This window comes from Carya illinoinensis, chromosome 7 (genome assembly GCF_018687715.1).
Source record: "Carya illinoinensis cultivar Pawnee chromosome 7, C.illinoinensisPawnee_v1, whole genome shotgun sequence".
NCBI lineage: Eukaryota > Viridiplantae > Streptophyta > Magnoliopsida > Fagales > Juglandaceae > Carya > Carya illinoinensis.
Genome location: NC_056758.1, coordinates 38,907,610 through 38,919,744, shown reverse-complemented (window position 1 = coordinate 38,919,744; position 12,135 = coordinate 38,907,610). Strand labels below are relative to the sequence as shown.

At 38.5% G+C, this 12,135-nt stretch overlaps 1 protein-coding gene and 1 pseudogene across 1 annotated transcript; both read right to left on the bottom strand.

Annotated features, from left to right (window-relative positions):
• Positions 1-358: 358 nt before the first annotated feature.
• On the bottom strand, positions 359-3,989 carry LOC122315139 (annotated as a pseudogene).
• A 1,865-nt stretch (positions 3,990-5,854) lies between these two features.
• On the bottom strand, positions 5,855-7,235 carry LOC122315179 (zinc finger CCCH domain-containing protein 54). The gene has a single exon (XM_043130968.1). The coding sequence runs from the start codon at positions 6,780-6,782 to the stop codon at positions 6,057-6,059; it is 726 nt and encodes a 241-aa protein (XP_042986902.1). The 5' UTR covers positions 6,783-7,235; the 3' UTR covers positions 5,855-6,056.
• Positions 7,236-12,135: the final 4,900 nt, after the last annotated feature.

Genomic DNA, 12,135 nt, shown 5'->3' with positions numbered 1-12,135 from the left:
AAAGAAATATATACTTCTATAGATATATATATATATATAATAAAATCAAAAGAGCTTAAAAAAAATTAGAAAATCATGACCTAAACTATAAATCTCAAATAGAGCAAAATAGCATTAGTCGTCCGTGTAGGCAGCTTTCTCGTTAATTATTTCGCAGACCGTATGTCTTGGACATGCATCTTGAGTTGGGAATTAAAGGTACAAGTCGCGCGTTACGCTAGCTAGCTTGGGATAGGTGAGAGTACTGTGAGATGTGTTACATGTGTGCCGAGCAAGTGCAGAGATCATGTGCGTCAGAAATGGAAGTGCATCATGACTAGTACTACTGATAAACAAATAGTTAGACCAGTTAACCAAATTAAAGTTTGTCAACATAAACATTTTTTTTTATTATTATTCCAAGTGATCATGAGGCCTGAGTGACATGATTAATAATGCAGCACCCTGTCTGAGCAAATTCTCACTACTGCCTGATCTATTTTGCATCAAAGGATCAAGATGATCAGTCACTGCTGATCTCCTAGTTCTTATCCTGTAGCGACGCCAAGCAAACTGTATTATGACGGCTCCCCATGTTCGCCAATTGGACGAGTAGTATCTCATCGTCCTCATAAGTCTATCGCCGGAAAACTTGTAACGGAAATGTTCGGTTATAAATCGGAGATTGCAGGCATCCAGACCATATGCTTCTACGGACTCTAGACAAACAAATGTTGCAGGTGAGAACGGAAGCCGATCTGTAAAAGATTGGTGGAGGCACCAGGATAGGAGATCTTCACCCAGAAAGCTACCAGCTTCAAGCACAGTACTGGTCGTTATGAATTTTTTACCAAGCGCTTGGCGACGGTTTAGGCGTCCATTACCTATAAATATCATCCTGTGAACAGGGTCTCCTTCTCTAATAATCTGCTAATTTATGGGAACACCAAACTAGTTCAAAAAAAAAAAAGTTGAAATTCTTAAGAGCAGTTCTACGTACGTACAACTTGCAACTTAATTAAATAAGGTACTAGAAGTTGATATTAACATGTAAATAGTATGCATTCCACACCAATTTATAAATATAATTTATGAAGGTGCGGGTAGAATTGCACCTTTTCGCCCCTGGAAAAGAAAAGGGGTGTGACCATATCGCAGATGTTGTCAAGAATAAGATCGTCCAACATTTGGAGTAGAGGAACCTGATCATGATCACGATCACGAGAGATACATAGTGCAATTAATGTAAATCAATTGAAGTTCATTTTCAAAATAATGTCATATTTTATTTTAAACGTCTTCTCGTCTGTAGATCTTGACAAGGGAAATAAATGGTTTTTGTTACCTTCTTGACAAGATCTATGCGAAGATAACGCTTAATGTCCCTACGGAGGCCATCGGGCAAATCTCTAATCAATTCCATCTCATCCAATCCTCCCATGGCTGCCCATCTTTGGCGTTCAAAATGGCGAACTCTCCGTCTCAAATGAGATGGCAACTGCCTTCTTTTCATCCACCTCTCCATATCTCGATATCTCAGCTGCATTTCTTTCTTAGTTGCCGTGACCGTATGCAGAAATATCTTCATAATTACAGAGAAAAGTTCTTCTAATTTTTAATGTCCAATATATATTAATACATTTGACAATTTTTTTTTAAAGCGTGATGCTATATACAAGTCGGTGCAAATATTCATATATTTGATAAGTCAATAAATTATTAAGATTAAGAATAATTTTTTCTTAAAAAAAAATCACGTCATGAGTAATGGGTCACCTGGATGTTGCCAACCAAAGTAATGAAGAGTGCCAAGCCCGCAAGCGTGATGCAAATACTGACTATCAATTCCAACCAGTTACATGAAGGCTCAAGAACGTTTCCAAAAGTGCTGCATGTAAAATATATATATATATAAGCATAATTATATAAACAATTACGTATATAACTAATAGTATAAAAAATTATTTAGATTATTAATTTCTAAGCTACGATCTAAAAATTCATGGAAATTAATTAACGCATGATAACATACAACTAAGATCATTTTTGTATTGGCATTAATTAAGATTATAATAATTTTAATCATTATTTAATTACCTAAGGTTCAAAAAACCCCAGTATATGGGATAGAGGATGGTAAGAGCGAGAGAATTGCTAGAAAATACTGGAAGTGCCTCCGTATAGATCCCATAATTGAAAGGCCCATCGACATCCAAGCATAATGACCTATAAATATTTTTTGTTGGTGGAGACTGGTTAACACAACCAATTGATCCCTCTGAGCAAATTAATAAAGATCGAGAGATTACGGTAGTACTACTTGTTAATACTTGGTCTGTCACGGTACTGTTTCTGGAGGCACGACACAAGTCGTTGTGTTGAAAGGGCATACCAGCACCCCCCTACAACCTGTAGATCATAGGATAATTAATTACTTAATTTCTAATTATCAAATAAATAGGTAAAATTAGTTCATATTTTGAAGCAGAATGAAGGTAGCTAGGCAGGCAACTTACATGAGAAGCAATGAAGTAGGCAAGGAGATTAAGGTGCAAACGCCACCAATCACTACCAAAGATATAACCTGTGACCTTTTGCAGTTTTCTCAACAAGTAAATGCTATGGTAGATTTTGGGAAGGAACTGAAACAAGTAGGTTACTAAAAGTATTGTCATTATCAGCTTAATCCCTTCTTCTTTGATCAATTTTGGGACTATCAACCACGTTACCACCTGTCAAATTAAAGGAGATCAGATATATATTGAGCCTCAGGAAAATGGATTATGGCTAGCTAGCTAGCTAGCTACCTCCATTTGGTGTGAATTAACTCCCTAATTCCTCAATGCCATTGGAATCACACGGCCAAATGCATCACTCTCTTCTTTTAACTCTTATATATTCTCTCGTTTATAGTCTTTCAGAGTTCGGATTTATTACTTCAGCTTCTTGATCGTTTTGGAAGCACTTGAAAAAACAAACTCGATCTAAATATAAAGATGAATGAATTGAAAAATTCGGTCTAAATATTGACAGAGTATCATTTCTGAACAGAGCCTTATGTATAGCACATGATGACATCTAAAACGTGCACGTGGATAAGAGAAATTCAGCTATTGAGGAGGCCTGTCCTGTAAAAGAAGCGTTCATGTCATCATGTATAATCCGTACTCTTTGAACACTAATTAACATAGGGAAAGTAGTATCCTTTGTGAGGGAAACAAACCTGAGGAACCGGAAGTATTACAAATGCATCCAACCAGAAACCCTTCAGGGAACGCAGGTTGTGAGATGCAATCGCACGTGCGTCCCACACGAGCTTCCCACACCCAACCACCAAAGATTCAGTCGACACGTACGCCAGCCTGAACTGGAGCAAGAGATGGCAAAGATGAACCAAGTCCACACCCGTGCGAACAACGGTGAGGATAGCAGCAAACGCAACGTTTATGTAGAAACATGGGGCACCACTCGCACTAAAGGAAATCGTGTAGAAAAACAGGGGATCCACGGCCAAAGCCATGCCACGTGCCAGCAAGACGGCACGGTTCCACCTCAGCACGCGCTTGCTTCGTGGGTCCGAAACTCTCCCGAAAGGACCCCAGCTGGGGCGGCGCAGGTCACAGTCAGAGCGGATGGAGTGGAAAACAGGGACGCCCACCTGAGTGCAGGCAGAGCATTCGTTGAAGTACTTGGTAATTGCAATAGGCTCATGATCGTCGCCATCGCTAATGCTATGGCTGTTTCTGTTTCTGTTATTATTCTTGTCAGGATTTCTTGACATCTCTATCCACCTATAAATATTATATTATCAACATGCAAAACAAAGTAAGAATTGAAAACCCATATATGATCTCAATCCAATCACCTCAACAATATGGCACATTCTGCGTGCGCGTATGCAATATGCAAAGACATGAGAATCTGATCAGATCAGAGAGGAGTGATACCTATCTTAATTACCTTGAGAGGGAGGACATGGTTGGAAGGGAGAGAGAGAGGGGGGGGGGGGGGGTCTGAAGGGATTATAATGGAGGGCCGGGTAGTCTGTGACAGAGGCACGTAGCGCAGGAAGGAGATGTCCTGGCTGTGAGAAGGAGGGAGACGCTCTTACGTGGATGGCTGGTTAGCTATAAATCGACTGTAGTTGGGTCCACATAGCACAAAGTGTCTTACTTACCTTCCATGTCAGCAGACACGGGACAACCCACACCTATCAAATTTCTTAATTACGCATGCGTTGTTATTCCCATATTTATTATATATGACTTCCAAATTGTGCTCTCACATGTCGCAGCTTTGAATGCCGGCCTTTGCCGAATTGTCTTTGGTATGGCATAAAAATGAGGGCTTTGCTTTATGATTAAGAAATGCATGGTCCCTCTGAGCATTTCTTTCGATGCTATCTTTTTATTTAACGATTAAATAAATACTTTTTTTAATAATATTATGATTTTTTTAAAATATTTAAAAATATATAAAAAAAAATGCATGAAAAAAGAGAAGAAGAAGAAGAGGCATTTAACCAAAAATAAAAAATCTCATCTCATCTCATCGTTACAATTTTTTCAAATCCTAATATAAAATATAATAAATAATTCAACTTTTTCAAATCTCAATACAAAATTAATATTCAAAAATTATATTATAACAATATTTTATTAATTATTATTCAAAATATTTCATCTCATCTCATCTTATCTGTATAACCAAACAAGATCTTAGCCTTTTAGATAGCATGGCAGTGTCGGAAGCCCATTATCGGTGGCTCTAGTACTGCTATGACTAATTTGAGTTTCTATTAATTGATCTTTTAATGATAATTTATTGCAAAAATTTTATTTGAGCTATCAATAATAATAATAATCTTAAAATTAGGCTTCCAATTTTGTTTGCTTAAAGTGATATTAATTGTCAAGAGATAGATTTTGAGTATTCATTTATGGTTTTTGTAGAAAATTACTTAAAATTATTGTTCTCAATGAAAGAAGCGAAACAGATCGATAAATAAAAAAGAAAGCAAAGAAACTTTTTTAAAATCAGGAAAATGAAATCCCAAGAAGAGCGAAAACGGATCATAAAAGCAGGTGTTAGGAGAGATCATGATCAGGATTTAAAATTGCAATGGTTTTGCATGCATTTGGGAATTGGCTTCATTAATAATATTGATCAACGTGCATGAGAGATTCAGCCATATCGCAGTTTAGAAATGAATTGTACGTTAGCGTTGCGCCCCCATGATCATCTAGCTAGCCATGCATCATGCATTTCATTTTTTGCTTTTGTTTTCCCAGCTTCCAGTACTACTTAGTATTAATTAATTAGCATTTCAACGTCTGGCGATGACGTAAACAATAGCGTTAATGATCTGCAGGTAACTCATGAGCATAACATGGGATTTAAGTTTCTTCTAATAATTTTGTTCCAAATTGAGAATTTTAAGTAAGAGAAAAATAAAAAAAATAAAAAATTAATTTTATATTTATTATTCTTCGTATAAATATTATTAAATAATAAAAGCTAAATTCCACAATTAAATAATTTCTTCGTAAGCTGATCTCTATATCGTTTTTTCTTTGACGAAGCTTAATTTGTTAATTAGGTACTCATGAATTAGTGTTCTATTATTATTTTTTTCAGTGCTCTATTCTTATTTTATTTACAGCTTTCAAAATAATTAAGCTAAGGTTAATACATGATATCTCTAGTTTCAATTATCCATGAAATTAATTAAGAGTCCTTTTATTCTAATTTTTGGTTAAACGATTTCATAATGCTAAAGCGGAAATTAAAGAGAAGATGAAAAAAAAAGTTAATAATTTGAAGGCGAAAAATAGATAAAAAATAAATACTGCAAAATTCACATTCTTTCAAAGGCTTTTAGATAAACTTGATGCTGACTGCATTATTTACCAAAATGGAGTGCTCAAGTTAAGATAGGCAGTAAACAAAAACAATCTTTACTTAAACGTAATATTTAAGCATATTTACCCGCAAAAACATATATTATATGTTTCTCAAGAATCGACATATATATATGTCTCATCTTCTCAAATCAAATGCGCATAGCATACGTATATTTACTGCAACAGCTCTGAAATCCAACCGAGATGAGGTAAATCCGAATCTGGTAATTCCCAACAATTAGAAGTAGAGCTCCTCTGATCTCCTGCCTCCTCGCAATCCCTAATCTTCAAGCCCCTCAATGTTTTCAAAAACTCCGAAACACCATCAAAACAATTACTCTCATTCTTCTTCCCCGTCAATTGATCCGGCACCGGTGGTACTGCTGATATGGCTCCCTCGTTTCCATTTGATCTATCCCCACCGTTATTTCGTGCCCGGTAAGTGTAATGGCACTTGTATTTGGTCTCCGATCGCAGCTGCTCGGGCGTGTGGGCGAAAAAACATACCTTACGTTGGCAATATTTGCCGGCATTGCATGCACGCGTGCGGTACCTTGCGGGGTGCAGCCAGTACTCGAAGACTCCGTGCGCAAACTCACAGGCATCGCTCTTAAAGCATTTCCCGTTCATGCGGAAGGCGGGGCAGGCGATGGCCGAGTAGTTGAATTTACGTGGGTCCCGGCGCTGGGCCTTTTCGCCGCGGTGCGCGTAGGGGCACTCGGTCCAGTCGTGGCTTCGTATTCTCGGGCATCGCTGGATCTTAAAGGCGTACATGCGGAACTCATCTGTGCCAAACCCGGCGTTGTCAATGTGGTCAGAATTGAACTCGGAAGGAGTGACGACTTGGGGAAACTGCTGCTGGGAGAAATCGTGGAAACCGGGATTGATGCCATTCAACATTTTTATGGCTGGACAAGATTTTAGAAAGGGAAAGAGAGAACCTATCCAAACTGCACTCGTATATGCACAAGGCTTTACGGCTTCAAAGGAAAGAGAAAAATTAAGTGCCAAATTTTTTTATACAAATCGAGAATGCATGACAATGGGATGTGCATGCGTGTGTGTCAGAAATTCCAAGAAATTAAGATTGAAAAGAAAATTCAACTCCAGGATGCATTGGGTTGAAGAAATCCGAACACTTCAGGGGCTTGAGGGATGAAAACAATCTGTCAAGCTTTAATCTCTTCATAATACCTCTGCTTATTGATTCTATGGATGCTACAGATAAATATTGTTTTTGCGATTGCAAATATAGGAAAGAAGGGAAGCAGAGAGCAGATCCATTAAGCATGCCAGAGAAATCTAGAGGAAAGCTAGGCTGTTAGAGGAAGCATTGAAGTGAAGGAAGGTAAGGGAAAGGGTACGTGAATTTATAGCGACAGGAACTGAACACTGCTAGAGTTAAAAGCTAACCATTATGAGTTACAATTGAGGTCCACAAAAGGACCCTTCGTCTAACGGTAACGGACATCTGCTGGGGTTCCCCTTAATGGGCATGACATTGGCATTCATGCTTTCTTTGCCACCGGGAAGACATTGGTTAACACAATCTGCCAGTTGTGAGCCCCATGAAGGGGCAGCTTGGCCATTTCATGTTGGCCATCGTTGCGACTTGCAGAGCGATGCACAACTTTGCAATTAACTCACCATCTGGTAGAATATGATTAATTGGAGATCTCTTGATGAAATCAAGATTTTATGACCTAAGATCTGTGAATTTGCTAAAGCACCCTCACCAAAATCTACCGTACTTTCTCATAATTACTAATTGGCATTATTTTGCTCATTAATGAAACTGGAGATCATGAAACTGGAGGCCAAAATACAAAGTAAATGTGGTGACGTAAAGATTGCCGATCGCAGAGAGCAGGGGTTTAACAGACGTTTCGATGAGACCATAGTAAAAAAAAAAAAAACAGAATCGACAGTGTGTCTACTCCGGCCCCCACACCACAGAGAGAACAAATTTTGCTAAAGATGGCCAACGCACGGCAATCCACACGTGGAAATGATAAGTGACCCGACCTATATTTACGACAGAAGTAGTAAGAGATTCTCGCATTCACGTGTCAGATGATCAAATACCCGAGCTGGAACAGTTTTGAGTTACTCTCCTTGCTCTTTATTGAGAGGTGTCCTTCGGTTTGGCAAGCGTTAATTTCTTATCTTCTCTGTGGTTCGGTTCATTCACAAGACAACAAAAGCAAAACAAAACCGACTCCTCCCTTAGCTGCAACAAAATGGTTGTTGGGGTTCTATGTGAGAAAAAGAGTTGGTGCAGAGCTTTTAACAAAATCGAGGTGCATAATAAACCTTTTATCTTCATGATTGGAGTATTTTCTTTTCTAAAACACATCTCCGAGTCGTACGTGTTGTCTGTTGAATTGGTACCAAATATCTATAGAACTTGAAATTGAGGTTAGCATTGATCATTATGTATAGATCTAAAGCTGGTTCCACGATTGGGCTAATAAACGAAAAAAGTAATCAAAAGTCAGCTTACCTTTTCACATTGGGATTTTTTTGAGTTTTTAAGGTATGAAAAATACTATTATTATCATTTCCTCATATTTTGATTTGGTATTAAATGATTGGGTGAAAAATAAAAATAAAAAATAAAAAATAAAAAAGTCTAATTTCATGCTTGCCGATGATCTTAATTTCATCCTAGGTGACTAGTACTCAGCTGTATGGGTGTGCTGTTTGCTTGCATGGACTTTGCGTGGCTGACTCGCAAGCCGCAACCCAAAGGGTGACAAATCTGCAGGTTAAAAAAAGAAAAAAAAAAAGAAAAAAAAAAAGAAATTATACAATATGATGAAGTGATAATAATAAAATTAGTAAAGCATGATTCCTTGGACAATTCATGCAATCACTCTTAACGAAGTGCCTAGAACTCGTGACCTCAAAATAATTTTTTTTTTGGGATAAGTAATAAAAAATTTTATTAATAAGCATATTCTAGGTATACTAGAGGTATACATGTGAATACACTTATTTAGGATCTAGTAATTGATACAAGAAAATTTTGAAAACTGAGACCATTCAGCTCTAGAGTGATGGCCCACATAAATAAAGTCTTCCAAAAAAACCTCCTAAACTCTTCTATAGAACATTCCTGATCCTCAAAAAGTAAAGTCTATCATTTCTTTCACTTCAAATATACCAAAGAATACAAAAAGGAGTCATCTTCCATATAGCCGCAATCTGTGGTGTCCCCGCAATTCCTCTCCAGCTTCCAATTAATTCTATCACTCTTCCTAGCATGACCCATGCTATATCCATTCTGCTAAAGAAAAAATTCCAGATTTTTCGAGCAAATTCACAATGTAAAAGTAAGTAGTCTACCGTTTCACCATTCATTTTGCACATACAGCACCATTCGGTTATGATTATGCCTCTTCTTCTTAGATTGTCCATAGTAAGAATCTTTCCTAATGCTGCTATCCATACAAAGAATGCAACCTTTTTCGGTGCTTTGCTCCTCCAAATATTCTTCCAAGGAAAATTGTTGTGTCTCCGCTGCATAGTAATTGTATCATAAAAGGAGCACACAGAAAACTTCCCTTTTCTCGAAGGTTTCCATACTATCTTGTCATCACTTGTAGCATCAATAACCATGTTATACAGCAAGCTGAGAAACTCCACCATCCTGGTAACTTCCCAATCATGTACATCCCAGGTAAGACTTATATTCCACTCTTGTGCACCATTGCTTATTACCCTCAAATCAGCCACCATTGCTTCTTTATCCCGAGCAATTCTGAAAATATTAGGATAAACCTCCTTTAAAACCGTGTCTCCCACCCACACTTCATTCCAAAAGCTGACCCTCCTGCCATTTCCCACACAAAGACGAGTGTTACTAGCAAAGGTACACCAACCTTTCCTTATGTACTTCCATAACCCCACCCCATAAGTCCCCCTACTTTCCTTAGAGCACCAACCCCCCCCCCCCCCCCCCCCCCGGTTCACTTCCATACTTCATATCAATCACTTCTTTTCATAAGGCTACACTTTCCTTGTTATACCGCCATAACCATTTTCCTAATAATGCCTCATTAAAGGCCCTCACATTTCGAAACCCCAAGCCCCCATCTCTCAACGCAGTACACACCTCATTCCACCCTACTAGATGGAATTTGAGCTCCTCGCCTAAGCCACTCCACAGAAAATCACATTGAAGCTTCTCCATTTTTGTTACTATGCTGGCGGGGAGAGGAAATAGAGACAAGTAGTATGTAGAAATGTTGGATAGTGTGCTCTTAATAAGAGTGGTCCGCCCCCTTTAGTTAAATACGGCATTTTCTACCCAGCCAAGTTATTCTCTAATTTTTCCAACACCTCCTCTCAAATTACCTTGGCTTTGAAAGTACCTCCCAAGGGGAGGCCAAGATACTTCAATGGCAAAGAAGAGACTCCGCATCCAAAAATGTTGGCCAACCCTCTAATGTTCCTCACCTCACCAACCGTAACCATCTCCGTCTTTGCAAGATTAATTTTTAACCCCAATACCGCTTCAAAACACAATAAAATAGCTTTCAAAGCTTGTACATGTCCTGCATTTGCCTCACAAAACAGCAATGTGTCGTCCGCAGACAATAGATGTGAGATGTTAATGTTTCCCATTACAAAACTAGCCAAGAATCCCCCCTCCACCGCAACTGACAGCATTTGACTTAGGGCCTCCATTACGATGACAAATAAAATGGGTGATAATGGATCACATTGTCGTAGTCCTACAAGCTATTAAAGAAGCTCACTGAATCTCCATTTACTAACATTGAGAAACGAGCCGTTGACACACAATGTCTCATCCACTTTCTCCATCTTGTCCCAAAACCACATCTACTCAACATGTATAACAAGAAGTCTCAGTTGACATGATCATAGGCCTTTTCCATGTCTAATTTGCATAAAATACCTGGCTCTCCCGACTTGATCCTGTAGTCCAAACACTCATTTGCTATAGGAACCGAATCCAGTATTTGGCGCCCTTTCACAAAAGCATTTTGAGTCTTAGAAATAATTTTATCCATAACTGTGCTCATTCTATTAGTCAGGACTTTAGAGATTATCTTATAAATGCTCCCCACCATACTAATAGGCCTAAAATCTTGCACCTCTATAGCACCTTTTTTTTTTGGACCGGTGCAATGAAAGTAGCATTCAAACTCTTCTCGAATTTGCCATATGTGAAAAATTTCTGGAAGACCTGCATTACATCTTCCCTCACCACCTCCCAGCACTTCTGAAAGAAAGCCATAGTAAAGCCATCCAGGCCCGGTGCTTTGTCTTTATTCATTTTCCTAATTACTATGTGTACCTCTTCCTCTTCAAATGGTCTCTCCAACCAAACCATACTACTTTGGTCGATGTGCTCAAAAGCTAATCCGTCTAAAGTAGGTCTCCAATCATGAGGTTCTAATAACAAGTGTTCAAAGTGTCCAACTACATGATTCTTAATTTCAGCTTGATCTGTAAGTGCACTGCCATCCACATTTAGGGACTCAATGGTATTGAACCTCCTGTGAGAGTTTGCAATGCGGTGAAAAAACTTCGTGCACCTATCTCCCTCCCTAAGCCACAAAGCCCTTGACTTTTGTCGCCACAAAATTTCTTCCATAAGAATCACTATTTCCAAATCAGCAATGACTTGCCCTTTCTGATTACTCTCATCTCCACCTCCCTCCAAGCTTTGTAACTCTTGAAACAGATTTTTTTTTTTTTTTTTATAGCATAACATCACCAAATATTTGCTCATTCCATAACTTCAACTCCTTTTTCAACGCCTTCAACTTTCCAACCAATACATTACTCGGGTTGCCCTGCAAATGATATGAGCTCCACCATTGTCCCATCAGCTCCACAAACCCCTCATGTTTTAATCACATATTCTCAAATTTAAAAAGCCTTCTACCCCCTGGGATCCCTCCATAATCTAGCACAATGAGAAAGTGGTCTGAACAAATCCTAGAGAGCCTTTCTAAGAGAGATCTGGATAATGTTCCTCCCAAGAAGGAGATATTAAGAATCTATCTAGTCTTGACCAGGCTTGGTTTGAGGACCAAGTATAATCATCCCCCATTAGTGGTACATCCATTAATTCCAGCTCATAAATAATTTCTGAAAATTCCCTCATAGCAAGAGTTTGTCGACCCTCCCCTGATCTTTTGCTAGGAAATCTAGTTACATTAAAATCTCCTCCAATACACCATGGAACCTCTCACCATGAAGCCATGCCTACAAGTTC

Bases quoted from the DNA above. Each gene is read 5' to 3' on its own strand.
- LOC122315179 (XM_043130968.1), bottom strand. From the start codon at position 6,782: ATGTTGAATGGCATCAATCCCGGTTTCCACGATTTCTCCCAGCAGCAG.